At 29.9% G+C, this 26,656-nt stretch overlaps 4 protein-coding genes across 4 annotated transcripts; 2 read left to right on the forward strand and 2 right to left on the reverse strand.

The window, feature by feature from the left end:
* Positions 1–2,086: 2,086 nt before the first annotated feature.
* On the reverse strand, positions 2,087–5,587 carry Phum_PHUM407100 (uncharacterized protein; the record flags this gene model as incomplete). Its single annotated transcript, XM_002428828.1, has 12 exons — positions 2,087–2,181; positions 2,212–2,230; positions 2,262–2,372; positions 2,470–2,636; positions 2,714–2,971; positions 3,048–3,749; positions 3,820–4,010; positions 4,103–4,319; positions 4,399–4,519; positions 4,600–4,974; positions 5,266–5,350; positions 5,544–5,587. 12 exons carry the CDS (start codon positions 5,585–5,587, stop codon positions 2,087–2,089), a joined length of 2,385 nt encoding a protein of 794 aa, XP_002428873.1.
* A 1,236-nt stretch (positions 5,588–6,823) lies between these two features.
* Positions 6,824–12,696, forward strand: Phum_PHUM407110 (aspartyl/asparaginyl beta-hydroxylase, putative; the record flags this gene model as incomplete). The annotated part of the gene is made up of 14 exons (XM_002428829.1): positions 6,824–7,037; positions 7,115–7,354; positions 7,437–7,502; positions 7,733–8,521; positions 8,621–8,698; positions 9,002–9,721; positions 9,890–10,024; positions 10,097–10,299; positions 11,091–11,331; positions 11,413–11,725; positions 11,799–11,954; positions 12,043–12,182; positions 12,260–12,479; positions 12,546–12,696. The coding sequence occupies 14 exons, from the start codon at positions 6,824–6,826 to the stop codon at positions 12,694–12,696; spliced, it is 3,666 nt and encodes a 1,221-aa protein (XP_002428874.1).
* Positions 12,697–13,407: 711 nt separating this feature from the next.
* Positions 13,408–15,285, forward strand: Phum_PHUM407120 (Pleiotropic regulator, putative; the record flags this gene model as incomplete). Its single annotated transcript, XM_002428830.1, has 5 exons — positions 13,408–13,416; positions 13,662–13,768; positions 13,860–14,720; positions 14,795–15,128; positions 15,226–15,285. 5 exons carry the CDS (start codon positions 13,408–13,410, stop codon positions 15,283–15,285), a joined length of 1,371 nt encoding a protein of 456 aa, XP_002428875.1.
* Positions 15,286–17,146: 1,861 nt separating this feature from the next.
* Positions 17,147–25,687, reverse strand: Phum_PHUM407130 (uncharacterized protein; the record flags this gene model as incomplete). Its single annotated transcript, XM_002428831.1, has 15 exons — positions 17,147–17,318; positions 18,559–18,662; positions 18,756–18,870; positions 18,959–19,198; positions 19,284–19,432; positions 19,511–19,844; positions 19,971–20,143; positions 20,231–20,447; positions 20,549–20,663; positions 20,759–21,150; positions 21,957–22,144; positions 22,233–22,639; positions 22,772–23,047; positions 23,332–23,509; positions 25,499–25,687. 15 exons carry the CDS (start codon positions 25,685–25,687, stop codon positions 17,147–17,149), a joined length of 3,249 nt encoding a protein of 1,082 aa, XP_002428876.1.
* Between the last annotated feature and the right edge of the window lie 969 nt (positions 25,688–26,656).

A 26,656-nucleotide genomic window follows, 5' to 3' on the forward strand; every position in this document is an offset into this window, starting at 1 on the left:
ATTGTCCGTCCAATTATAATGACACGACAAATAACGTCTTTATTTTCTATTTATGATGACATTAACGATTCTTCTCACTAAAATAAATAAAAAAATAATTTAAAATCAATTTCAATAAATTAAATTATAAAAAAACCTCATCAAACAAATAAATTATTACTAAAAATAATAAATTTTCAGTCGCACGAAAAAAAAAAACGTTTTTCGTTCAAATTGTTCTTTATTAAAAATGGCGGACGTTTTAATGACGTCACATAAGATATTGATCGTTTTCGTGAGAACGACAACGTTTTTTTTTTTCTCTTTTCATTTTTCGTTCGTTTTATATAAGAAAAAAAATGGATGATCGTAAACGTTTTTTTTTAAAATATAATAAAATTAAAAAACAAGAAAAAGGAAATATTACGTATATGAAAATGTTTTTATGACATTAAAAACGTTTGTGTATGCTCGAGCACAGATGCATTATATTTAAACAAATGAAAATAAATCCGTTTAAAAAAGCAAAACGTTTGAAATTAAATTTAAATAAATGCTTATTTTCTTTTTCTATAATATTCGAGATAAGAAAACTAATTCACTCAGCACATTTTTTATTATTATCTACGTTTTACCAAGCAAAAAAAAAAAAGTCGTTAATTTTTTTTTTTTTATACATTTACAATGAATGACATTTCAATGATTAGGAAACGCGGGGAGGGGGACAGAAACTTACGGTTATAAATTGTTTTAATTAAATTTTTATTCATTTACTAAAACGTGACAGTTAATATATATAATTATATCGTAATATTGATTGCAAACATTTTAAAATAGTTTTTTTATTTAAAAATTATACAGTACAAAAATTATTAAACGATTATATTATTGTGTGTGTGTGTGTGTAAAGTATACTTACCTCTTGGAATTACATAAAATATTATTTTTAATTTAATTCTTTCTCACCTTTCATAAAAATATGTAAAGAAACAAAACAGAAACACAAACAAAAAATAATTGTTCTTTTATATTTGTTTAAACACTTATTATCTTAAATAAAAAAAATTAAAAAAATAACACGTTTGCAAATTAAGTTTCAAATTGTTACAGTGACGCATGCGTCAGTTGGAGGCAAAATTTTCATCTGATGACACGACATTTTAAGTAAAAAACACGTTGCCATTTTTAAAAAAAATCCGCGTTCGCGTTTGTTCGATTACCGTTTTCTTTTTTGTTTTCTCGATAACAATTTATATATTTAAAAAAAAAAAAAAAAAAAAAGAAAACATTTCGAGTTTTTAATTATTTAAAATCAAATCGTAATCCTGTACGATGAGATTATTAAAATAAACAAACAAAATAATATAAATTTGTTTTCGTGTTGTTCGTTAAAATTTTTTTACCTTTTTTAAAATTAAAAATGATGATTTTCTCTCGAGTGTGACATCATGACGTTTTTCCAAAAAGAAAAGATAAAATAAAAAAAGTATTATTTTACAATAACATACAAAAAAAAACTTTTATTTTTTTGTGTTTTTTATTATTATTATTATTATTTCCATGACATATTATTATTATAATATTAGATAATAAGAGAAAACATATTATGCGTAAACGTACAAATAAATTATTACAGGAAGGCTAACAATAGTATTTGTTCATTATTATCATCATTATTATTAATAAGGGATTTTCTAACATAAATTTTTCTTTTTTTTTTCGTTTAAGCGACATTTCATAACATGTAGTACCATTAAAATGTGTTAAATTACTAAATTTTTTTTTTGCATCATTTATAATTAATTTTACTATTCGAAAAGATGTAAGTAATCAGTATATATATATATATATATTGTATATATATAATATTATCTGTAAACTAAGAATAATAATCAATATATATATATTAATGCATCTATCATTATTATTATTTTTTTCCTTTCTTTCTTTCTTTCTTTCTTTTTTTCTATTTCTAACCGAAAAACTGCTCTAATAGCAAAAAAAAAAAAATTTCCAATGAATTTTTCATATGAATTATTCAATGCATGAGGGAAAAAAAAAAAAAAAAAAAAAAGAAATTTTAATTTTAATTGTTAAACTCAAACTGTTACTGTTGTAAGCTAACATGAATGGTAAGTGTGTGTCGACTTGTTTCAGAAAAAAATATAAAAATCTGAAACAAGAAATCAGCTCCTATGATTCCTGAAAATAATAATAATATTAATTAATAACTCGCATTCGACTTTTTACTCTATGAAAGAATTTAAAAAGTAGATTTATACCTCGGTTATTGGAATACAATGATCCTGTAAAACTTCTTCGTAGTTTCCATAATCTGTAAACCTCACTACGCACGTATTATCAGAAACGGCTGTGACGACTGCATTGTAGTACTAAAAAAAAAACAGAAATCTCGATTAAATTTTTTCCTCCCCATCGAAGAAATTAATAATATGATGGAAAAAAAAAAAATGTATAAATGTGACAAACCATTTGGTCCTCCCAATATCTAGCCATGCATTTATCACCTTTGGTCCACATCCACTTCTTATGCGACTGAGGTGTGATACCATTTGGTCCAGTAAGATATGGATGGTTTATGTAACTTGTCGAAGGAGCTCGAGCGTTACCAAAAACTGATTGAAAATCATTGTAACCTAAATAATATCATGTATAAGAGGTTATTACACTTACACAAAAATTAGAAAAGTTGCTAATTTGTTAATAATAATACCGTGAAGTAACGAGCCGCTGTTTTTAAACTGTATATCTTGCAAACTAGAAATATTTGAAAAAGCTGAACTTTTCATATCTTGTTGTTGCAAATAACCGCCAACGTTTCGATTCCCAAAAGCACTTATGTGTTGGGACTGTTGGGGAGGTGGTTGAGTGTTTTGTGATCCACTAAACCTATTATCGTTCGATTGACTCGATGGAATAATTAAATTTTGGTAAAACAAATTATTTGGTTTTGTACCGTTCGATGGAACTCCTGCCAATAACAAAAAAACCAAAATCAACATCAATATTAAATCAAATAAAATGGCGTCAGCCAAGATGCTACCTACCACCGGTCAAACCCTCACCAAATCCATCCTGAGAATTTTGATTTTGAAAATTGGCAATATTTTGCTGAAGAGTTAAATTCGCAAGACTGTTTTGCAATTGATAATCATTGCATTGTGAGATTCTATTAAAATTATGTTCGTTCCAATTTTGAATCAAATGATTATTATCATTTTGTTGATGTTGTTGATATTTTTGAAATCTCGGAGGCTTTTCATTTATCTGATTAAAATTCGACGATTTTTTACTCTCCGGCACGTCCATGGATTTTCCATGAGTCTTTATTGCACTCGGATTTGAATTGTTTTGATTTCTTTTATCGGATATTTTATTTTTGAACAAATCGTTTCTCGTAGAATATTCGCCATTTTTTAATTCGTGTTTCGCTTTGAAATTACCAAAACTCTTATCGCTCCTCGAATTCATTAGTCCTCCATCTGAATTTTTTTTATTTATTTCAAATTTTCCAAAATCTGATTTTTTATCCGAATAATTTCCACGTTTGTCATTGTTGTAATCGTATTTACTGAACGGTTTTGACGAATCGAAATTTTTCTTGTGACTTTTAACATCTGATTTATCTGAATTTCTCTTGTCGTCGTAAGAAAAACGAACCCGATCCGTATTACCCTTCGAATTCGTCTTTATTTGTTTCGAAACATTACCATTTCTTTTTTCTGGTGGCTTCATTTCCACGGGGGGTTCTGTAAAAGAAAAATCAATTGAGTAATACAAAATTTTTCAAAAAATTTCCTGGGATTTTGAATTACTTACCAGTAAATGGTAACTTGTCCTCTAAAAATTCAAAAAGAGAAACTTTACCACTAGGCTTGAGAGAAGGTCCTGATTCATCATCTCTATGCTTATTTCGATTTTTACCCCCTTTTTTTTCTTCTCCTCCTGATTTACTGTTCGATTTCAAATTATCATCTTTAACAGACTTATTATATTTATTCTGAAGATTTCTATAAACACAATAAATCATATTTTTTTTTTACCATGTTCAGATAACCATTTCCTAAGATTTCATTTTGACCACACACACACACACACTAACCTTAAAGCTTTATCCAAATTATTTTTGCTTATCTTAAGAGCATATTCTGCATCTTCGATTGTGAATCCGGCATCGACAATTTGCTGTACATTATAATCCAATAATTTATTATTTCCACCACCAAAAACTTTAGTACAACCTATTTTAGTCGCTTCTAAAATGGCATCTTTTCTCTGAGCTTCAAATTCGCTATTTTCCAACGTATCTCTGTTTTTAGCTGATAAATGATGATATGAATTAAAAATTTTTTTTTTTTTTTAAAGTTTTCAATGATTAGAAAATAAAATCATTCATACCTAAATCTAATGATTTAAAATTTTTATCAGATCCGTTAGCTTTGATTATTTTCTGACCGAATCCGATCCAAGGTGGTGGACCGCCTTCTTCGATTCTATCTCTGGTATGTTTAGCCAACCTCTTTCGAAGAAAAAAAAAAAAAGGGAGAAATTAATTAAACAAAATAAAAAATTTTGATAATAATTTCATTTCCATCAAACCTTGTTCAATTCCCATTTTTCAATTAAATTATCAACTTTTCCACCGAGAAATTGAGCATTAGAACTGTATAAAAGCAAAAAACCGTGCGACAGAGCAATAGTCTCGGATGTGATGTATATTTTACTACCGGGAAAAGTATTTATGTGAATATTATCAATTGAATCCATTAAAATAGCTTGAATGTTTTGAACTCCATCAGTGAGATTTAATTTCAATATGCTTGTACTTGGATTATATTTATATTCACAACTTTTAGGACTTGATAAATTTTTAATTTTTTGTATTTGCAATATGATTTTCCCCGGTAATTCTTCATATTTGGTTTTGCTTAAATCTTCCGGCAAGGCTCCCGCAGAAATCGATTTTAAATCGACCTGAAAAATGGATAACGATAAATAAAACGATAATGTGATCATCGTCTTTTAAAAAATGTCAACACATTCAATCATTTCAGCCAATCATCCCATCTCATATTGACAACATTTAAAGACATTTTAAACTGATAAAAACAAAAAAAAAATTTAATTAAATAAAATAATAATGTAGGAGGGGAGTTAGATTAATGACCTACCTACCTACCTACCTGTTACTAAGGTTATAAATTAAATTAATAAAAAAAAAAATGAAATTTAAATAAATTATAAATAAAAAAGGAGCACACTTACATCTAATGCTTTTTTTATAAGTGTTTTAACATCAGTTATTTTTCCATTTTGACTTATTAAATCTATTCCGTTGTTCGATAAATTCCTAAAATTGAAAACAAGACAAAAACGTAAATCAAATATTTTTTTTTTTTTTTTTTTTTTTCCCCCATTTAAAATAAATATTTATTTTAAAAAAATTATATGGGAAATTTTTAATTTGATAATAATAATTGTGTGGTTAAAGGTTTTTAAAATAAAAATATAAATCGATATGTAATTAATAAATAATAACATACCATCCTTCGGCTTTTAATTTTTCTTGTATAGATGCTAACTCCATTTTGTTTTTCAGCAGACGTTCTTCTTCATCAATCGGATACGTCGTACATGGAAAGGTTATTAACATCAAATAAATAAATTCCTTGGATAAATTTCACGTTCATTTTAAAATGAATCCGTTATTAAAAAAATTTATCACCAAATTTTAATTAAAAAAAAAAAAAAATTTTCTTTTTAAAGCAGCGTCATTACAATACTTTCATAATAAACAAAATATATTTAATAATTAATAAAAATTATGAAACTTTCATTTCCTAACAACTTTTTTTTTTTTTTTTTTTTTTTTTTCCAACCGTAACGTTTATTTTATTAATAAAAAAAAAAAAAAAAAGAGGGAGAGATTAATCTTTAATAAAAAAAATGTTTTTCTTTTTTTTTTTTTTTTTAACTATTAATAATAATACTATTTTTTATATAAACGATATCTAAAAAAAGAATTCAAAGGAAAAAAGTTACAACAACAAAAAAAAAAATCTTGAACCCGGTTTTAAAAATAACTACAGAAGACTGACTAAACGGGGGTTAAAAGGTTTAATATTTTCAAACGGTTAATTTAAGTTTAATTTTTTTTTATTTTTATTATTTTTTTTTTCTTTTTTTTTTATTTTTAATATATATATAAATATTTTAAAGTTTTTATTTTTTATTTTTGCTTCTCTACTCTTTTTATTATTAAATATTAATATTTAAATTTTTTTTTTTTTATAATAAAATAAATTTTTTAGTAAAAGAGGAGAATAAAAAAAAAAAAAAAAAAAAATGTCGGGGGATATTCAATTGAAAAAAAAAAAAAAAAAAAGGAAAAAAAAAGGGGAATTTAAAGGTTGAATTAAAAAAAAAGTTCATTTTAAATGTTACAAAATATAATTAATTTCCCCCCCCCCCCTTTTTTTTTTTAAATTTAAAAATTATTTTTCCCTTTTACTTTTTTCCCTTTTTTTTCATCTTAAATCATTTTATTTTATTAACTGTAACCTTTTTTTCCACAAAATATTTCATTTTTAATAAATTTTATTGTAATATTTTGTTAGTTTTAAGAATTTCAAACAACAATTTATAAATTTATATACCTTTTTTTTTTTTTTTATAATAAAAGAAAGAAAAAGTTCAAATATAAATTATGTGGGTGTTATATCATAGCAGTATAGGAAATTATCATTATTGTGTAAGGAAAAATAAAATGGATTCTAGATATGACAAAAATATCCGTTATTAATTTTTAGATGATGATTATGGAATGGGAAGTGATGGAGATTCAGGGAACAAATTTAAATCTGATGGCCATAATAAAAAAAATTCCTTTTCTAATGATCAAGGAGAAAGAATACATGTACAAAATGATGTCGGAGTCGGTGGTAATAGTTGTGTTAAAATAATTTTTTTCTGCTTTTTCGGTTTATTAGTCGGAGCTGTCGGATTAATTTATATTCATTCTCAGGGTTCAACTGATGGTAATATAAATTGAGAATTTTAATTTTGTCTTATTATTATTATTATTATTATTATTAATATTTTTTTTTTGTGTTAGTCGACTTACCTTCAATAGAAGAATCTAGATTTGCTGAATATTTTACCGGTTGGTTAGATGAAACAGTCGATGATCATAAAGACGAATCTCATGAACCTGAAGTAAATAATTATGAATTTGGCGAAAGTCATGAAGATGGAGATGAAGATGATGATAATGTTCCAAATTCGAGTTCATATGATGATGATGATGATGATGATGGAGTTCGTGACTCTGAAAATGATAAAATCCAAGATCAAGGTTTGATTATACACTAGAGAAAGATTTTCATATTTTGGAAAACTTTTTAACATTAAAACCTTTTTTGTATTTTTTTTATCAGGTTCAGAAGAAAAATTTGCATCAGAAGAAAGAAAAGAAAGCGATGAAACTTCAACTTTACAAGATGGTATTAAATTTTTTTGTTTTTTTTTTTTGTCGTTTATCAACTTTATAATGTTTCATTTACATTCATTTTCATACTCGTTATTTTAATTTTATTTTGTTTCTTAAATTTCTAAGATGAGGATGATGATGATGATGATGATAATAATAATTATGGGGGTAATAAGGTTTATGATGATGATGATGATGATGATGATGATTTTAAAAAGAATAAATTCAAGTATAAATTTCAAGGAAAAAAGAAACGAAATGATGTGAAACCTAGAGAAATTTTTTCTTTTAATGATGAATATTTTGAAAATGTGAGGAAAAATTTGGAAAAAAATAAAATTTTGAAAACTTATAAGAACAATATTAATGTTCTTCATAAAACTACTGCCGAACAGAATCAACCACATGGTAATGATTTAGAAGATGTCGAGGATGGTGAGAATATTTCTGATGATGAAGATGTCGAGGATGGTGAGAATGTCTCTGATGCTGAAGATATCGATGATAGTGAGAACATTTCTGATGCTAAACAAATCGAAAACAGTGAAAATATTTCTGATGATGAAGATATCGAAGACAGCGAGAACATTTCTGATGATGAAGATACTGATAAATCTATCAAAATTGATGATGATAATATAAAAAAAACAATAAATACTAAAAGTGAGGAGGTTATTGAAAAAGGCAATGAAGTGGAAAATAACATAAATGATAAATCATTAAAATCTCAGATCATAAATGAAAGCACAACAGATGATGATTCTGTCGGAAGTGATGAGGATTCGAATGAAGGAAAACTTATCGAAGACAACATTGAAACAGAAAAACAAAATTTTAATTTTAATAATTTCATCAATTTCAATTATAATTTGGGATATGATGAAATAGAGGACAGCGAAGAAAATACTGATGCAGAAAATGATGAAGTTTTATATAATAATAATAAAGAAATTTCACATGATGATGATATCGATGAAAATAATGAAAATAATAATGATAATAAAGAAATAGAAAATTCAGAATCTAGAAGAGGTTAGAACAGATTAAATTTAAATTTTAGTAAAAATTTAAACTTGTAAATGGTTAAAATTGACACTCGGCTGACAGATATTTTTGTATCTTCTTTTGTAGTGGCTGTTAAAGTGGGTGTAGGAATTGCTTTGATCATCGTTGCACATTTGGTGCTTGTTCAGAAATGGAAAACGAGGGGTAACATTTTTATGTTTTGGATGTTTTTTGAATTTTTCTAATAATAATATATATGTAATTAATAAGCACGTAGTGTCAGCTAGCTTGAGTCAATACCATTTGCAAGCTAACTTATATTCACATAGAAAAAAATCGCTTTCATGTAATCATGATCTGAACAAAACATAAAAAAACTGAACAATATACAAAGGACTCATTGTTACGAAAAGCTACGAATTTTTTTCGCTTTTAATTTGCCTTATTTTAAACAACTGTTAATTTAATATTTCAATTGTTAATTATTATTAAATATTTATTGTTCAGAATCGACATCAGGTGATTATGAGGAATCGAAAATCGCAAATTCGGAACCTCCTGTCATATCAAGAAAACAAACTTTAATACCACAAGACGTATTATTAAACCAAGAGAATAATATTGAAGATGAAGGAGAAGAAGAAGATGAAGAAGAAGAAGAAGAATCAACGATTAATTACAGTTTTTGTGTAAACCCATTTGAAACCTCCTTGAAAAAAAACGATGATGATGATGATGATTTAACAGGAATTAAAACCGACAGAGAAATGAATGAATTCGAAAAAGAAATGGGGAAAAAAATTTATGATTATATGAAAAGTGATAAAGTTGATCTGAAGGAAAATTACGGTAATAAGACAAATATTTACGAACGTCACCGCGAAGAAGAAGAAGAAGAAGAAATGAGTGAAGATTTGGGAGAAGAAGAAGAGGAAGAGGAAGAATTAAGTGAAGATTTAGAAGAAGAAGAAGTAAGTGAAGATTTAGGAGAAGAAGAAGAAGAAGTGGATGATGATGAAAACTTAGAGGAAGAGGAAGAAGAAAATTATAGCGATAATGACGAACAATATAATAATAATAATAATAATAAATATAAATATGAGGATAATGATAATGATTACGATGAGTACGATTACGACGAGGATGAAGATGTCGAAGACGAAGAAGAAGATAATGATAATTATTTGGAAAAAAACAACAGGATCACATTAGAACCACCCAACAAATGTTTGTATTATTATTATTATTATCATTTTTTTTTCTCATTAAACTTTCGTAAGGTTTGTATTTTTAGAATTCTATAAAAAGCAAAACATTCTCATCGCGCATTTCCATACATCATCATAATATTTTTCCCATAAACGTAAATGTAAACTTATTTATTATCATTTAAAGATTTGACGACGGAATCGTCATCATCATCATCATCACCACCTATTCCGCCACCGAGAACGAATAAAAGGGGTGGGGGTCTATCGGCCGAAGAAAATTTAAACGAAAATAACGAGTTTGAAAATGATTCGATCGAAGGTACCAGAAATAAAATTTAAAAAGGAGAAAAAAAAGAAAAGGATTACGAAAAATCTTTTTATTCATTATCAGGTGAAGATCATGACGAAGAAGTAAAACCAGACGAATATTCGAATACTTTCGATCGTGATGAAGAAGAGAGAGGAGGAGGAGGACCAGGTGAAGAAGAAGAAGAAGGAGGTGGAGGACCAGAAGGAGGACCAGGTGAAGAAGAAGAAGAAGAAGAATGGTCATTTAGAAAAGATTTCAAATATGCCGAAGAGCAATTTCAAAACGTGAGAATTTTTTTCATTTCTTAAACAAACAAATAATAATAATAATAACAATTAGTAAAGAGAGAGTGAGAGAGAGAGAGAGAGAAAGAGAAAAGATATTTCTAAAAGAAAATTTTCATACATTTTTCTTATCACAAATAAATATTAACCTATTATCATATGAAAATCTTCTCTTTCAGGGCTTTGATTAGATATTTCCATTTAAAAAAAAAAAAAAATTTTTTTAGTTTCCTTTGCTTTTTTTTTTTCTAATTTTATTTTAATGATTAATCTTGTGTTGTTATTGTTGTTGTTGTTGTTGTTGTTTTTCCCTCTCATTTAAAAAAAAAAAAAAAAATTTAACAATATTTTAGATTTGAATAGTTTTTTTTTTTTTTTCTTATTTATTATTAGTCAATTGTTAGTTTTAGAATTTTTTGTTTGTTTAGATTTCCTACTTGAGTGAGTTTTATTTTTGTTTTGATTTTTCTTTTCCCCCTCCCCGTTCCCCTTTCTCCCGCCCCGCCCCCCACCTGTTTTTAATTGATTGATTGATTGTATAAAATCATAATAATAATATACTACATGTACTACTACACACATGTATCAAAATGATTGTGATATTTTAATGTTAACAAAACAAAATTAATCATAATATACATTTAAAAAAAGATTACAAAAAAGAAAATGGCATGAAAATTTATGATTGTAAATTAACATTAACTAAAAGGTTTTTTGATAAAAATTTAATTTTCATTTGGTTTTTTTTTTTTTTTGTTTTTGCACTAACAACCTTTACCCTTTGTAAAAAGAATCCTCAAGAAGCTCTTCGAACGTACGAGAAAATCCTAATGGAAAAGCCAAACCTGATAAAAGCACTGGTGGGACGAGCTAAAGCATTGGATCACATGGCAGAAAAACAAAAGAGTAACGCATATTTAAAACAAGGAATCGTAGCCTACAAGAATGTTTTGTTAAACCACGGTTCGAAACTTGATGATGACACTTATAAGAAATTGGCAGAGGTTTGCATAGCAAGAATGAGATTCGGTGGTATGGATTTGTTGGTTTTCTTATTATTATTATTGGAAAAAGATTGTTTTTAACGATAAGTTTTGTTTGTTTTTTAACAAGGACACCTTGTGCTCGCGATAGAAGTTCACAAAGCATTGATTGCGAGGTTTCCAAACAATCCCAAATACAGGAACGCACTTGCCGTGAGTTACCTAATGTTAAACAATATCGAACCCGCAAGAAAAGTTTTAAAAGAAACATTAAAACGTTGGCCTACAGACGGATTTGCTCTCGTTCATTACGGTTTCATATTGAAAACGACGGATAATAATTTAGAAGAAGGTTCCCAATTGTTAATGAAAGGAATACAAACGCGAGAAGATGGCGTCATTGATGGAATGTTTTTTTTCCATCTGGGAGATGCATTGAACAGGTTAATGATCAATTTATAAAAAGGAAAATTGTATGTGTGTGTGAAAATTTTGTTTATTTAAGGTTTGTTTAAGGTTGGGACGAGCTAACGAAGCCATCAAATGGTACGACATAGGAGTTCAAGAAGGTTTATTTTTAAACAGGTACCAAAGGAGTTTATACAACATAAAAAGACTGAAAAGCCAACCGTGGTGGACGATTGAAGAAACGACTTATAGAGAATTTTTCAAGTGAGAAAAGAAAATGATAATGATGATGATGGGTTTACTTTTTTATTGTGGAATCTCAAAAAAATTTTTTTTTTTTATGTTTGTGTAGGAAGCTTGAAAAGAATTGGAAAGAAATTCGAAAAGAGGGACTCGACCTTCTTAATTTAAAAGGAAATAATTTATTTAAAGTAGAATCTGAAAAATTAACCGACGTCGGTGATTGGCGACAATTAGATCTTTTCATAAGAGGTAAAAACAAAAAGAAGAGTTTTAGCAGGTCACTTGGAAAAAGGTTTGATGTAATTATTTGGATGGTTTGTGTGTAGGAAGGCAACAAGCTAGTTGTAAAAGAGCACCCATAACATGTTCTCTAGTCAGTTCTTTCAAGCCAGCATCAAGTTGCACAAGAGGACAGATCAAATTCAGCGTCATGCATCCAAATACTCACGTTTGGCCTCATTGTGGACCCACCAATTGTCGGCTGAGGAGTCATTTGGGTTTAGTCGTACCAAAAAATACATACATAAGAGTCGCCGAAGAAACGAGGTATTTAAAAAAAGAAAGGTTTTGGAGTTGTATGTTAAACTCATGTTTTTTCTTCGAATGTTTCAGGACATGGGAAGAGGGAAAAATTATTGTTTTCGATGATAGTTTCGAACACGAGGTTTGGCATAACGGAACAAGTCTGAGATTAGTGCTAATAGTAGATGTTTGGCATCCGGAAGTAACATTACACGAACAAAAAACATTATCCCCTATTTAATAAATTTTAACATAGTCATAAAAATTCGTCTTCCCTATCTGTGATATTTAAATGAATCTTACAATGCCGCAGTGGTCTTTTTTTCTTTTTTTTTTTAAGTAAAATGTTTTCATTAATCGTATAAGTTACCAAAGTTTACAATCATAAATACGAAAGATTTTATATTTATATTTTTTTACGATAATTTAAAAATTTTAATATTGTAATCGATAATACGTAACGAATTCGTATTCATGCACACTTATATAAATATATATTTTTGTAATCTTATAATTTTTTCTAGAATGTTTTATAAAAAAACAAAAACTTAACTTACCTCTGTAATGTAATATATGTATCCTGTAGTAATTATGCAATATACGACATTATTTTTTCATTTTTTACACTTTTTTTTTTCAATTAAAAATTTACACATCTTAACAACACGTCCATAAAAACGAAACCGAATTTAAACTCCGTTTGAAACAATTTAAGATAAATAAGTTGAAATAAGTAAATACTGAAGTTTATTTTACCTTTTTACCTTTTATTTTGTTATTTTTTAATTTCTCGTCAAATAAAACGACGTTATTAAAACTTAAAAATCACTTATAATGTCTTCCTTCATTTCTAACCGCCAAATGAGATATTTTTGCTGCAGTTCAAGTAACGTTTGTCCGCCATTTTGGTTGAAATTCGTCCGCCATCTTGCTACAATTGTTTACAATAAAAATGGGGGACGTAAGTTTGAAATTTAATTTATTAATTTTTTTTTTTATAATAACAATTAATCATTTATTTAATTAAATAATGATAAACATTTATTTAAATAATGAAATAAGCAGTATAATTTGTTTATTTATTCTGAAACGCAATATACGCATAAATAGATAATTTTAAAATAAATGCTTTAACCTAAAAAACAGTAAATATTTTGAAATCGGTGTTTTATTTTTATTTTTAATAAAGTTTTTTATTTATTATAGGATATTCAAAGACATTCAGTTCATACTCTAGTTTTTCGTTCTTTAAAAAGAACACATGATATGTTTTTGTCAAATCAAGGACTCCTTCCTGCGGTCGATGAAAAAGCGTGAGAGAAATTTTGTTTAAAAATTTTTATTCTGTTTTTATTTTTTAAATAAATTATTTATTATTATTTATTTCTTTTAATGTTATTTTAGAGAAAAACTCAAGAAAGCAGTAAAAGCAAGAGACTGTTATTCTGGGGTTTTTGAAAGAATGAAAAATTCTAAAAACAATATCGTTAAAAAATCAAATCCACTTACCAATGAGGAAGAAATTTCAGTTAATGAAAATGGAGCAGAAAATAATGTACCATTGAACAATGAAAATTTACCTCTTGTTCCTGCTGCACCAGCTGCGGGAGCTTTGATCACTACAAACACAACAACTCAAATGCTCACTCCGAGAAAACCGCCAACCATGCCCAAACCAAAATGGCACCCACCTTGGAAATTGTACAGAGTTCTATCGGGACATCTTGGTTGGGTCAGATGTATTGCTGTCGAACCTGGAAATGAATGGATAGCCACAGGATCGGGAGATAGAGTTATAAAAATATGGGACCTTGCTTCTGGAAAATTAAAAGTTTCATTAACAGGACACATAAGTACTGTTAGAGGTTTAGAAGTTAGTGCTCGTCATCCATACTTGTTTAGCTGTGGTGAAGACAGACAAGTTAAGTGCTGGGATTTAGAATATAACAAAGTGATAAGGCATTACCATGGACATTTAAGTGCAGTGTATTCATTAGCATTACATCCACAAATTGACGTTCTCACAACGGCAGGTAGAGATTCAACAGCTCGAGTGTGGGACATGAGAACAAAAGCCAATGTTCACACTCTGACAGGTCATTCGAACACTGTAGCCAGTGTCATTTGTCAAGCTGCAGAACCGCAGATCATAACGGGGAGTCATGATTGTACGATTAGACTCTGGGATTTGGCAGCTGGAAAATCGAGAGTGACATTAACAAATCATAAGAAAAGTGTTAGATCGTTAGTTTTTCATCCTCTCCTGTAAGTTAAAATCATTTAGTGTTTATATATATTTAGTTTCCCCCACCTCACTTCCATTGTTCTTTTTTTTCCAGGTACATGTTTGCATCAGCATCTCCAGACAATATAAAACAGTGGAAATGTCCAGATGGTAAATTCATACAAAATCTTTCCGGTCACAACGCCATAGTCAATTGTTTAGCCGTGAATCAAGATGGAGTTTTAGTGTCCGGCGGAGATAATGGTACTCTTCATTTTTGGGACTGGAGAACGGGTTACAATTTTCAAAGGTTGCAAGCACTCGTTCAACCCGGTTCCATGGATAGCGAAGCTGGAATATTCGCCATGAATTTTGATAAAAGTGGCACTAGATTGATAACGGCGGAAGCTGATAAAACGATTAAAATATACAAAGAAGATGAAACTGCTGTAATTATAATTAAATTTTAATTTATTTTTTTTCAATTTTTTTTTTTTTTTGAAAACTAATTCTTTTTTTTTTTTTTTTTATGTTGGTAAATTTCAGACCGAAGAAACTAATCCGATCAATTGGAGACCTGAAATATTAAAAAGAAGAAAATATTAATAATAATAAATAATAATAATAATAATAATTTCACAATGGAATTTAAAAATTCCAACCGTCAATTTTATATATCTGGACAACTTCTCCATGTACAACTTCACTCCAGTTATCCAGTAATAATAATAATAATATATATGTAAAACGTGGAATAAATAAATATATATATATTCCATATAATAATAATAATAATAATAATGATAATAAATTTTTTTTAAATAACTTTATGTTTTATTTATTTATTTTTTAAACATGTCACAACACAATACAAACATTTAATTAACATCAATAATAAAAAAATAAACGCGATAATTATTATTATCATTATATAAAAACTTAAGGGGGAAGGAAGGGGAGGGGAATACAATTGCGTGGGTAATAATAATAATAATAATAATTTTTCACATCGTAAATTATAATAATAATAAAAATAATAATTATATTGAGATCTATTAATTCGATTGGGTAACGCAAACATTTTTTACAAACAAACAAACGTTTCGAGGGAGAGGAGGGAGAATGTAATTAAATAATCGACGATAAAATTAGGGGGAGGGAAGGGAAGGAAAGGGGGGAAAGAAAAAAATTAGCTTTCGAGTATTTGACATATTCATCACGCGACGTAATAATAATAATATAAATCACATAAAAGGTTTTTTTTTTTTTTTTCTTTTCCCCTTCTTATTATTCTAAAAATAGCGAGAGTTATTAATAATAATAATGATAATAATAATAATAATAATAATAATAATGATTTTTTGTTTGACTAATAAAAAGCAATCGAAGTTATTTGTTTTTTTTTTGTTTTCTCATAAGCATAATTTTCTACATAAAAATTTTGTTTTTATTTATTTTTTTTTAATTACTACAAACGACAAACGACAAACAGCGTCGAAATATTATTGTTTTAAATTTTCAAATAATAATAATAATAATATTTTCAAGCATTATTTATGACTATTTTATTTTTTTTTAAATTTTCTTTGTTACTATACGAGAACTTTATACTCTCTGGAATAACTTCCCCTTGGCTTTATTTAATCATCATCATCATCATCATCATTATTATTATCATCATCATCAATAGTATCACGTCCATTACTATAGATTTTATAATGAATAAGAAGCAAACGATTTTATTTTTTCCTTTCCTTTCTCCCATTCTCATAATTTTTTTTTTTCTATGTACATAAAAATCAATAAATCGATCGTTTTAATTCATTTTTTATTATCATCATCATCATCATCATCATTAACGTGTCTTATCAGTAATCGAACGGTAACAAAAATAAAAAAAACATTTTCTAACTTAATAATAATAATAACTAACAAACAAACAAACAAACTAATAATCATCTACATAACTAAAGTACGAATTCGTTTATTATAAAAAAAAAAAATTTTTCTATTTTTCTTCTTCTTCTTCTTCTTCTTCTTCTCCTCCTCTTCTCCTCCTTTTTTAAGATTTTATAAATAAATAAAATAATAATAATAATAATAAAATTGTAACGCTATTTGAAATGAATCTTTTCATCTCTCTCTCTCTCTGTCGTCCATTTTAATTTTTCATTTTTTGCGCGGGAAAATTAATTAAAATTTTTTTTTTTTTAAATTCATTTCCGGTTTTTGTATTTTACCACATCCGGTTGTCCTTAAACACGAAATTTTCTCATGTTCGAACGGTAAAAAAAAAAAAAAAAAAAAAAAAAAACAAACAAAAAAAGCAAGTTACGATTTCAATTCATCGATTTTGTCGTCTGCTTCGTCCTTATTTTCCTTTTCCTCTTCCTTTCCCTCTTTCTCTTCTTCCTATTCGTTTCCTTTTTCCTCTTTTCCTCCTTCTTTCTTCCCAATCATCACCCGGTTAAAATTTTTTCGATTTTCCATTGTTTTTATTTTCGCTGGGTATCGAAAATGACGTCACGTCCAATTCCGGTATAGGATCCCGCCAAAATATAAAATTACTGAAATCTTCCGGGAGTTCTTCCGGTGGGGGCGGAAACATTTCGTCAACCAAATGACACATGTTCATGTACCTTGAAGAAAAATTAATTAAATTAAATCACCGACGGCCATCTTTTTATTTTAATAATCATCCGTTGTTAATATTATCATTATCATTATTATTATTTTTAAATTTTCGAAACGACGAGAAACAAAAAAAATATCCAAACGGTTTCCGCCATTTGCGAAAAATTTCCCGCGCTTTTTAATCTGCGGCGACGACGACGAAGAAGGTGAATGAATGAACGCGCACGTATTTTTTTTTTTAAAAATTCATAATTATTGTTAGGTGCATAGGAAAGCCCGTGTTTTTCAATAGTGAAGCCCACGTCTTTTAAGGATTAAAAAAAATTTTTTTAAAATTGAAATTTTTTCAAAACCGTTGAGATTTTTTTCCACCCTTTTATTATTATTATTATTATTATTATTATTATCTTTCTCGCACGCAAAAAAAGCAAAAAATCAAAGTAAAATAATAATAATAATAATTTCAGTAGTCGTCATCATGGCAAATATATATAAAAAAAAAAAAGCCGGTTATTGAACAGAAAAACAAAACAAAACGTTATACGAACAACGGTTAGCCATATGTAAGTAAAAATTTTATATATTTGAGTAGAGTGAGAGAGAGCGAGAGAGTGAGAGAGAGAGGCAGAGAGAGAGAGAGAGAGAGTTATTATTCGGAAAAGTCAAAATCAAAATCAAAAAAAACAAAAAACGGCATAAGAACTTATCTTCTTACCACGTCATCATTTTGTCGTCTGTAGTAAAACTTTTCCGGGACCCCTCTCCTGAACGTATATACATGTTGTTGTTGTTCGTGTGTCGTCACGGTCGGGGGGAGGGGCGGAGCGGGGGGGCGGTGGTGGTAGTGTAGGGAAAATTAAAAGTCTTTCCCGCGGCAAAAATCGTTCTCGTGAAAATCAAATTCATTTCCGTTCAACCTAACTCAATCGACTCAAGCGAGGGTTGCCAACCGAAATGTGGGCGGGCAGGAGGTGGGGCGTGTGTGGGGGTGGGGGAGGGGGGGACGCGAGTAAAAAAATAAACAAAACGTTAAATTCAATAAGAGACCAAACGAGGGAAATAATCATCGATAACCGTACTTTGATCAACGTAACTGAAACAAAAACAAAAAAAAAAAAAAAAACGAGAAATAAAATCCAAACGAATCCATTTTTTGAGATGCACGTGTAACGGTTTTCTTTCCTTTTTTCCTTTTTTCCTTTTTTTTTTTTTTTAAAATAAACAAAAAAAATTATAAAAACTTACGACGATTGAAACGTTTGCGTGAGTTCGTGTTTCAATTCTCCCTTGTAATTAATTGTGAAAATTCTCACGATTGGAATCCCGACGGCTCTGTACGCCCAAACGTCCTGGAAAATGCAAAAAAAAAAAAAATGTCTCGTGTCGTGTCACCAACAAACAAACTCTCACGCAAAAAATTAATTTTTTTTTGATTTCCTTACGTTGACTCTATTTCCGTATCCTGCGTAAAACGGTTTCACATCCGGCGGAAACAATGCGGCGATATCTCTCAAACAAGATATTTTAAATTCTTCTGGTTTTTTCTCGATGACTTCCCTTTAAGATAAACAACAAAACAAAAGGATTAGGAATTCATGCCGTAGCAGGAACAGGAAGAGGAATCCAACAAAATCTCTCAACTCACCTGTGAAAAGCGCTTATTAGACTAGTCGGATTCAACAGCAAGGGTCCTTCCGGTAGTGACAAATCCCCCTGTTTGATGGATTTGAGGTAATCCCTAGTGACTCTCGCTTGCCCAATGGCTCTCGCAGACAAATATAACAATTTATACCCGTTGTTTTTTATTTTGGTAAACAATTGAGCAACTCCGCTTTGAGCCCAGTCTTTTCCGACGATGGGCAATATGTGTCCGAGAACATCCGACCTGGAAAATTATTATTAAAAGAAAATCATAAGACGAATTTTCCGGACGTTTAACGAAATCAAGGAAAAGAGCGAGTAATAATTACTTTGTTATGGTTCCGTCAATGTCGGATATGACTATCCTATCGTCGTGTTTCCATTTGTATATGTGACACTTGCACCTGCTCGTACCTTGATATGCAGTCGTCACGCTAAAAACTACTTCGTTGGCTCCATCTTTTAAATTTAGACTAGCCTGAAGAAAAGGAAAATCATTTCAATTTGTCGCTTTTTCTTTGTTTCTTTTTCTTTTTTTTTTTTTTTTTTTACGTACTATTTGTTCCGATGACAGTCTGAGAGTTTTCCGACATTTATCCCTAGATTGATAATACCTCCTTTCCATAGAAACTTTCGTACCCGTTTTCGTTTGACCACCGTCGGAATCTTCGCTCGAATTCGATCCCGCGTATCCTTCTTCTTTTTCTTCCTTTTCGTATTTTCCATCTTTCTCTTCTTCCTTTTCGTTTTTCTCATCTTTCTCTTCTTCCTTTTCGTTTTTCTCATCTTTCTCTTCTTCCTTTTCATCCTCCTTGTCATCTTTTCCATCTTTTTCATCAATCGCGGGAATGGCCATTTCGGGTTCCGCCGCGTAAGTGTTTTCTTCTTTCCTGTAAACACACACAAATCACACAATACAATATTTTTTTTCGGGGGGCGGGAGCGGGGAGGAGGCGGGGGAGGGGTTTCGTCGAAACGATTCCGCATAATTTTTTTTTTTTTTACGCGACACTCACATTGCGAAAACTTCGTCGACAGTCTTTAAATCTTGAACTTTTTTATTTTTCGATTCGCTGAATCTTCTCCAGTTGAACCAAGAATAACTCCTCGTGTTTTCCGCCACTTCGACTTTGTCTTTTTTATTCTGCTGAGGCGGCATAAATTCATTCGACAATAATTCTATCACAGGCTGAAAAAAAAAAAAAAAAATTAAAAGTTAAAAAAAAAAAAGTGGCGGAAACTTTTACTACTACTCTCGCATCTTCATTTCCATTACCTGTGGTAACGGTTTCTTATAAAGGGCCAAAGACATTATTAGGGGGCAAGCAGTTCTCCAATTGTAATATTTTCCATCGATTCGCACGACCAAATCCGGATTTTCTATTACCATCGGATTATTAACGAAATCATCGTATGATACTATAAATTGATTGAATAATTCGTCGGATAAACCCGTTTCTAAATTTCCGCAAAGTGATATTGATACTTCCGCCCTACTAAAATTTATACAAGAAAAAAAAAGAAAACATAAAATTACTTCTAAAAACTAACCGCAAAACCATAAATTGAAAAAAGAAAAACCAATTCAACTTACCACAAAGACAAATTTGTCAAATCGTTTCCGCTTCCTATCGTGTGAGGAGACTGACTGTTGGGGGAATGAGGAATAGAGGGTCCGTTACCACTTTCGGCATCCTCTTCGTTGTGACCTTTGGAAAAGTAAAAACAAATTAATTAGACTTTTACCGAATGGCTCCCTGCTGGCGCACTTGATGCTTCCTCCCTAATCCAAAGACATCCTCACCAGATTTGGTTTCTCCCCTATAAGAATGTGGAAAGTATAAAGCAGCAACTTCCGGATCCAACTCTTCGGAATTAAGTTCCGACAAATATATTCCCTCCGTTTGATCCTGTCTCAAATGTTTCGTCTTTTTCATAAACGAAAACATTCCGCTGAGCATTGATTTTTGAGCTTCCTCTTGCTGTTGTTTTTTCACAGCCTCTTGATCCGTCGGTTCCAACGGGGCTTTCATTTTCGTCGACGATACTTGTTGAGATCTTGGCAGAGGACTCGGAAGTTCTCCCCATTTCCACGATTGCGACACGACCGACGCATCCGACACGCTTTCCTCTTCGTGTCTTCTCTGTTCTATTTCCGTGTCTGATACTATGGGCGAACACGGTCTCGATTCCGGACTGAAAATCAAATCCACCTTTTTTTTTTTACAATTCCCAACGAATAAATAAATAACATATTCCCTCTACGTGTAATAATAATAATAATTAGCAACGATATTAAAAATTTTCCGTGCATTTCCGGCGAAATTAATTAATAAATAAATAATAATGATGATGATGAAAACATACAACAATACATTTTTTTTTTTTTTTTTGTAAAAAAAAAACTAATAAACAAATAATAATAATAATAATGTTTTCTGTGATTTCCTTTCTTTCTCTGCATGCAAAGATGATAAATAAATAAATAAATAAATAAACAAAGACACCGAACGCCATTAAGCCTTTAAAAAAAAAAAACATAAACATAAACATAAACATAATCGTACACAAGCAACGGTATCGGGTCTTGTAACGACTCGGGTGACACTACCAAAGCACTTCTAAGACCTTCCTCTAATATGCTGCATGGAACGGTAAATAAAATATTTATTTATTTTTTTTTTTTCAAATGTTGTGAAAACGTGTAAAAACAATATTAATAATAATAATAATAATAATAATAATAATGATAATTTTATACAGTTTTTTTTTTTTTTTTTCGTTATGTTTTGTGCAATCAAAGCAATGTTTTCTTTCTTTCTTTCTTTCTTTCTTTCTTTCTACCTTTTACACTATATTAATATATACATATATTTACACATGTTTAATTTATTTATTTTTTCGCTACGTCATCACGACATGTTAGTCACGTGACTGTGTTTATGTGTGTTAACTAAAACATATTGAGCACCACCACCACCGATATGGATATGCAAACTCACCTGCAACCCGGTGTCAATTCGGTATCGCTGAAAAAGTGAAAATCGTGTTCGCTGTTCAGGGGTATCTTGGCGAGGTCGTTCAACGAATCGTTCGAACAACTTTTTATGTTAACGGTGAAATTAGAAGAAGAATTCTTTCCATCTTGAACCGTTTCCGTTGAAATGCAAACTTGAGCATCTCTGGATCTCTGAAAAAATGAAACGATCGATCGATTAAATAAAAAAGGCGAGAGAGAGAGAGAGAGAGAAAAGAAAATCGATCGAGTGTTCCTATACCTTCGACATATCTTTGGATACGACGTCACACATTGAAAACATGGCCGGATATTCTCTGTTGTCGTCGTCGTCGTCCTCGTCGTCATCGTCGACGACGAGCGGTTGAACTTTTTTATTATCCGCGTTACCACCATTTGTACTCCCGCCACTAATACTATTATTGTTATTATTATTATTATTATTACTACTAATATTCGAATTGTTACCGGAAATGCTGCTCTTCTTTTTAAAATGCGATTTCTTTCGCCTTTTACGTTTTCCATTTTGTTGTTTTTCCCCGGTGGAAAATTGAGATTGATTTAGCGAAGCCGACGAAGAATTCGAACTCAAATTGTTTTCCGTATTTTCTTTGTTTTCTTCCGATGATTTTTTCTCTTCGCCAACCCCTCCGCCGCCATCTTTTTCATCTGCATTCCAAAAAATTCCAAATCAATTGAGTTTACAAAATTTTAAACACGAGTTTTTCCTTTTTTGTTTTTGGGGGGGGAGAGGTTTTGGGGGGATACTTTCGGGGTTTTTCGCAAGGGGGACAAACTCACCGGCAGACGTTTGAGAATCGCAAATTGCGACGTTATTTTTTTTCTCTTTATTTTCTTGATTTTCGATCGTTATGAAATCCGCGGCCGCAATACTGATTTTTCTCACTTTATCTTGATCGGCGATTGTTTCCGCCACGAAAACTTTCGCCGACGTTGTCACGGTATTCACGCTTATTTTATTCGAACTGTTATTATTATTTTTATCGTTTTTCGTTATGATTTCGTCATTTCCGCCGTTGTTTTTCCATTGAATCCCGTACTGTGCTTTTTCCGCATCTCTCGCTAAAATATAATAATAATAATAATTCGAAATTATTTTTATGAAAACGACTCAAAGGCGTTATTTGGGAAGAAGAAGAAGAAGAAGAAAATGTTAAAAAAAAATAAACTTGATCTTGACATTTCAATGCCGAGCAAGAAAGAAAAAAAAAAATTTCCCAACGTTTTTCCCTTCTTCTTGCTTCTTCTTCTTCTCGAGCACCACTGCCAAAAATATACGCATATTGTTCTTCTTCTTCCCCCTCGCCTCCCTCCACTTACTTCCTTTCTTTCTTTCTTACCTATCATCCAAGACTCGATTTGGTCGTGTGAAGGAATGGGAGAGCAAGCCAAATGAGGTGGAATCACTTCTTCATCTCCTTCCTCGTTCGGATAAACTTCTTCGACGAAAAAAGCTTCACCGGAATCTCCCAATTTCATGTGAATATTCAAAGGTTCTCCATTGATTTCTATATCGACCTGAAAAAAAAAAAAAAAAAAAAAAATTAAAAATAATAATAATAATAATCGATAATCATTATTTTTTCTTCTTCTAATGACTGAAAACTCTAACAAACAAAAACAAAAACAAAATCGTGGCCAAAAAAAAAAATTCGAAATTGTCTTTCAACAGCCAAGTCGTAAAAATGTCCGTGATTCACGATAATAAAACTTTTTTTTTTTTTTTTTTTTTTTAAGTGTCGTAAGGAAAAAATCAATACGTGGCTCCTTTTTTAATTTAACTTATTTTTATCACGTTAAAATTTCATCGATCCATACGCGGGGGGATAGAGGGCGACGTGGGGAGAAAGGAAGGAAGGAAAAACAAAAACCGCAAAGAAAAACAAGTTTGACCGATAACAACAACAACCATCCAATGCAATGCATTTTATTATTTCACGTGTGGATGTGTGTGTGTGTGTGTGTGTGTGTGTGTGTGTGTGTGCACGTGTCAAGAATTCGGTTTTTTTTCTTTTCCTCATTTTCCTCCTCAACTTTTCCTTTTGAAAACTCGCAAACGACATAAAAAACATTTGAATAATTTAATCAAAACAATTTTTTTTTTTTTTTCGTATATACGTCAAACCATTAATTGCGTATCAAAGATCAAAAACAACAACAACAAACAACAATTCGAACATCGCATTTAAAACAAATTTTTTAAAAAAACAACAACAACAACAAATTTTTATTATTATCATTATTTTTTTAAATGTTTTTTGTCTTTCACGCCCCGGGGCACACACTCACACTCACACGCACATCGTATTTCTACGTCTTTGGAAAATCCCGAGAACAAAAACAAAAACAAAAACAAAACAAATGACGATGCAAAAAAAAAAAACAACAAAAAAAAATTTCTCGCTCGTATCTCCGAAAAAGTTGTCACGAAAAATTATTATCATTATCATTATTATTATTATTATTATTTAAGGTACCTAATAATACGTTTTTCGGTCGGTCGTAATTAAAAACTTTTTAAGGGGACATTAATGCTTTCACAAAAAAAAAACATGTCGTGATGATATTTTCCGTCACTCGAAATCACGTTCGTGAAAAAACATCAAAATAAACAAAACAAAATTACAATTAGTGTAAATTTACAGTGTGTGGGGGGGCAGGGGGCAGCGGGCTGAGGGGCAGAGAGAAAAAAGAAAAGAAAAATTTTTTTTTTTTAATAAAAAAGTCACCAAATTTTCTTATAAGCGTGAGAGAGAGAGAGAGAGAGAGAGAGAGAGATAAATAAAAATTACGAATCGATCACAACCGAAACCGAAAAAAAAATTAATAATAATAATAATAATAATAATAATGATGATGATGATGATAATAACGGAAACGAAGTGGAAAATTTTTATTTTCCCCGATAAAAATTTTTCCCATTCTATCCAATACGTGGATGGACGTCATTCAATAACTTACGCATCGTTTTCGAAGAGAAAAAGACAGAAAGAGAGAGAGAGAGAGAGAGAGAGAGAGAGAGAGAGAGAGAGAGATGGTGAGAATGACCGGAAACGAAAAAGGAAATCGACAAAAAAATTAATGATCGCATTAAAATCTCGTTTAACCGGAAAGAATAAAGAAAAAAAAATTTTTTTATTATTTTCTCGAAATCTCGTCGCCCTCAATAATAATATTTTCATCGATGACTTTTTTCTCTCCCCTCCCCTTGTAACCTTCGCACGATAAATTTTATTTCATTCACCGTAAAAGAATTCCAATACTTATTATTATTATTATTTCGCGTTAAAATAATCGCCGATGATAATAATAATAACAAAACAAACAAAAGGACCTGGAAATAACCTTAACCGAATTTAAAAATAAAAAGAGTTTAACAAAAAAAAAAAAAAAAAACTTTCTCCAAAGACTATCGGATAGATCGATAGATCGTTCGATCGATCGATGGATCGATCCATCGATCTATCGTTTTCTTAAATGATATAAAAAAAAAAAATACAAACTTACAATTTTTTCGCGAGATCGAAGAACTCCGAGTTTTCCAAATCTAACGTGAAATGGAGAACAAGTAAAGGATCCGTCTGGTTGTTCGACGACGACGACGTCAATGGCTCCAGTCAATGTGGCTGCGTTGATCTCATTGTAAAAATCACGAAAATTGCTTATGAATTTTCCAATGTAATTCATGCTATTCATCCTTCCTTTCTAATAAAAAAAAGGTTTTTTTTTTTTTTTTCTTTCTTTTTTCGTCTTTCTTCCTTTTTTCTTCTTCTTATTATTATTATTAGTATTATCGTTTAAAAAAATTTTTTCTTTTTTTCCAAATTGAACGTTCTTCAATCAATCATCTATCGATGGAAAAATTCATTTAAACCTAAAGTGAAAGAGAAAAAGAAAAACAATTAGTTTTTGAATTAAGTTTTTTTTACCACAACAACAACAACAACAACAACCACTACCACTACCACTACTACTACTACTACTTTTCGTATTCCATTCCTTATGGATTTATGGTCGACCCTGACCACGCTTTTTTTTTTTTTGAAATGTGTGCCCCATTCGGTTTGCGTATTTATATTATTTAATAGCCTTGAAACAATTTTAAAGTAAATGCCCTCCCCCCCCCTTCCGATTCGCTATCGAATTTTCAGGCCGAGTTTTTCGATAAAAAAAAAAAAAAATGAAAGACGTATCAACAACAACAACAAACAACAACCACACAACGATTTAAAACAAATTTGTTTGTATTATTTTTTTTTTTTTAAACAGGACCGTTACGCAAAAACTTTTCGGTATCGAATAAGATAGAAAAAAAAAAAAGTATTCAAATCTGCTAAATAATTCCTTAAGGCGTTTTACAAAGAGAGACAGATAGATAGATAGAGAGAGAGAGAGAGAGAGAGAGTGAAATTATTATGCAAACGTTTGTACCTACTAGTAATCGACTTATTACCAAAACGTAATTTTCACTTTCATCATTTTTTTGCCAAACAATTTTTTTTTTTTCCAACGCTCTAGAAAAAATTCTAGAAAATTCTAGAAAATTTTTTTTCAACAAGTCCCGGGAAAAGAAAAAAAAAAAAAAATTAGGAAAATCGTTCGTTTGGAAATGAGTATTCGTTCTTATGCGAAATGTATTTTCCTTTTTCTTTTTTTTTTTTTTAA

Source organism: Pediculus humanus, genomic scaffold, assembly GCF_000006295.1.
Source record: "Pediculus humanus corporis 1103172108067 genomic scaffold, whole genome shotgun sequence".
In the NCBI taxonomy this organism is placed as follows: Eukaryota; Metazoa; Arthropoda; class Insecta; order Psocodea; family Pediculidae; genus Pediculus; species Pediculus humanus.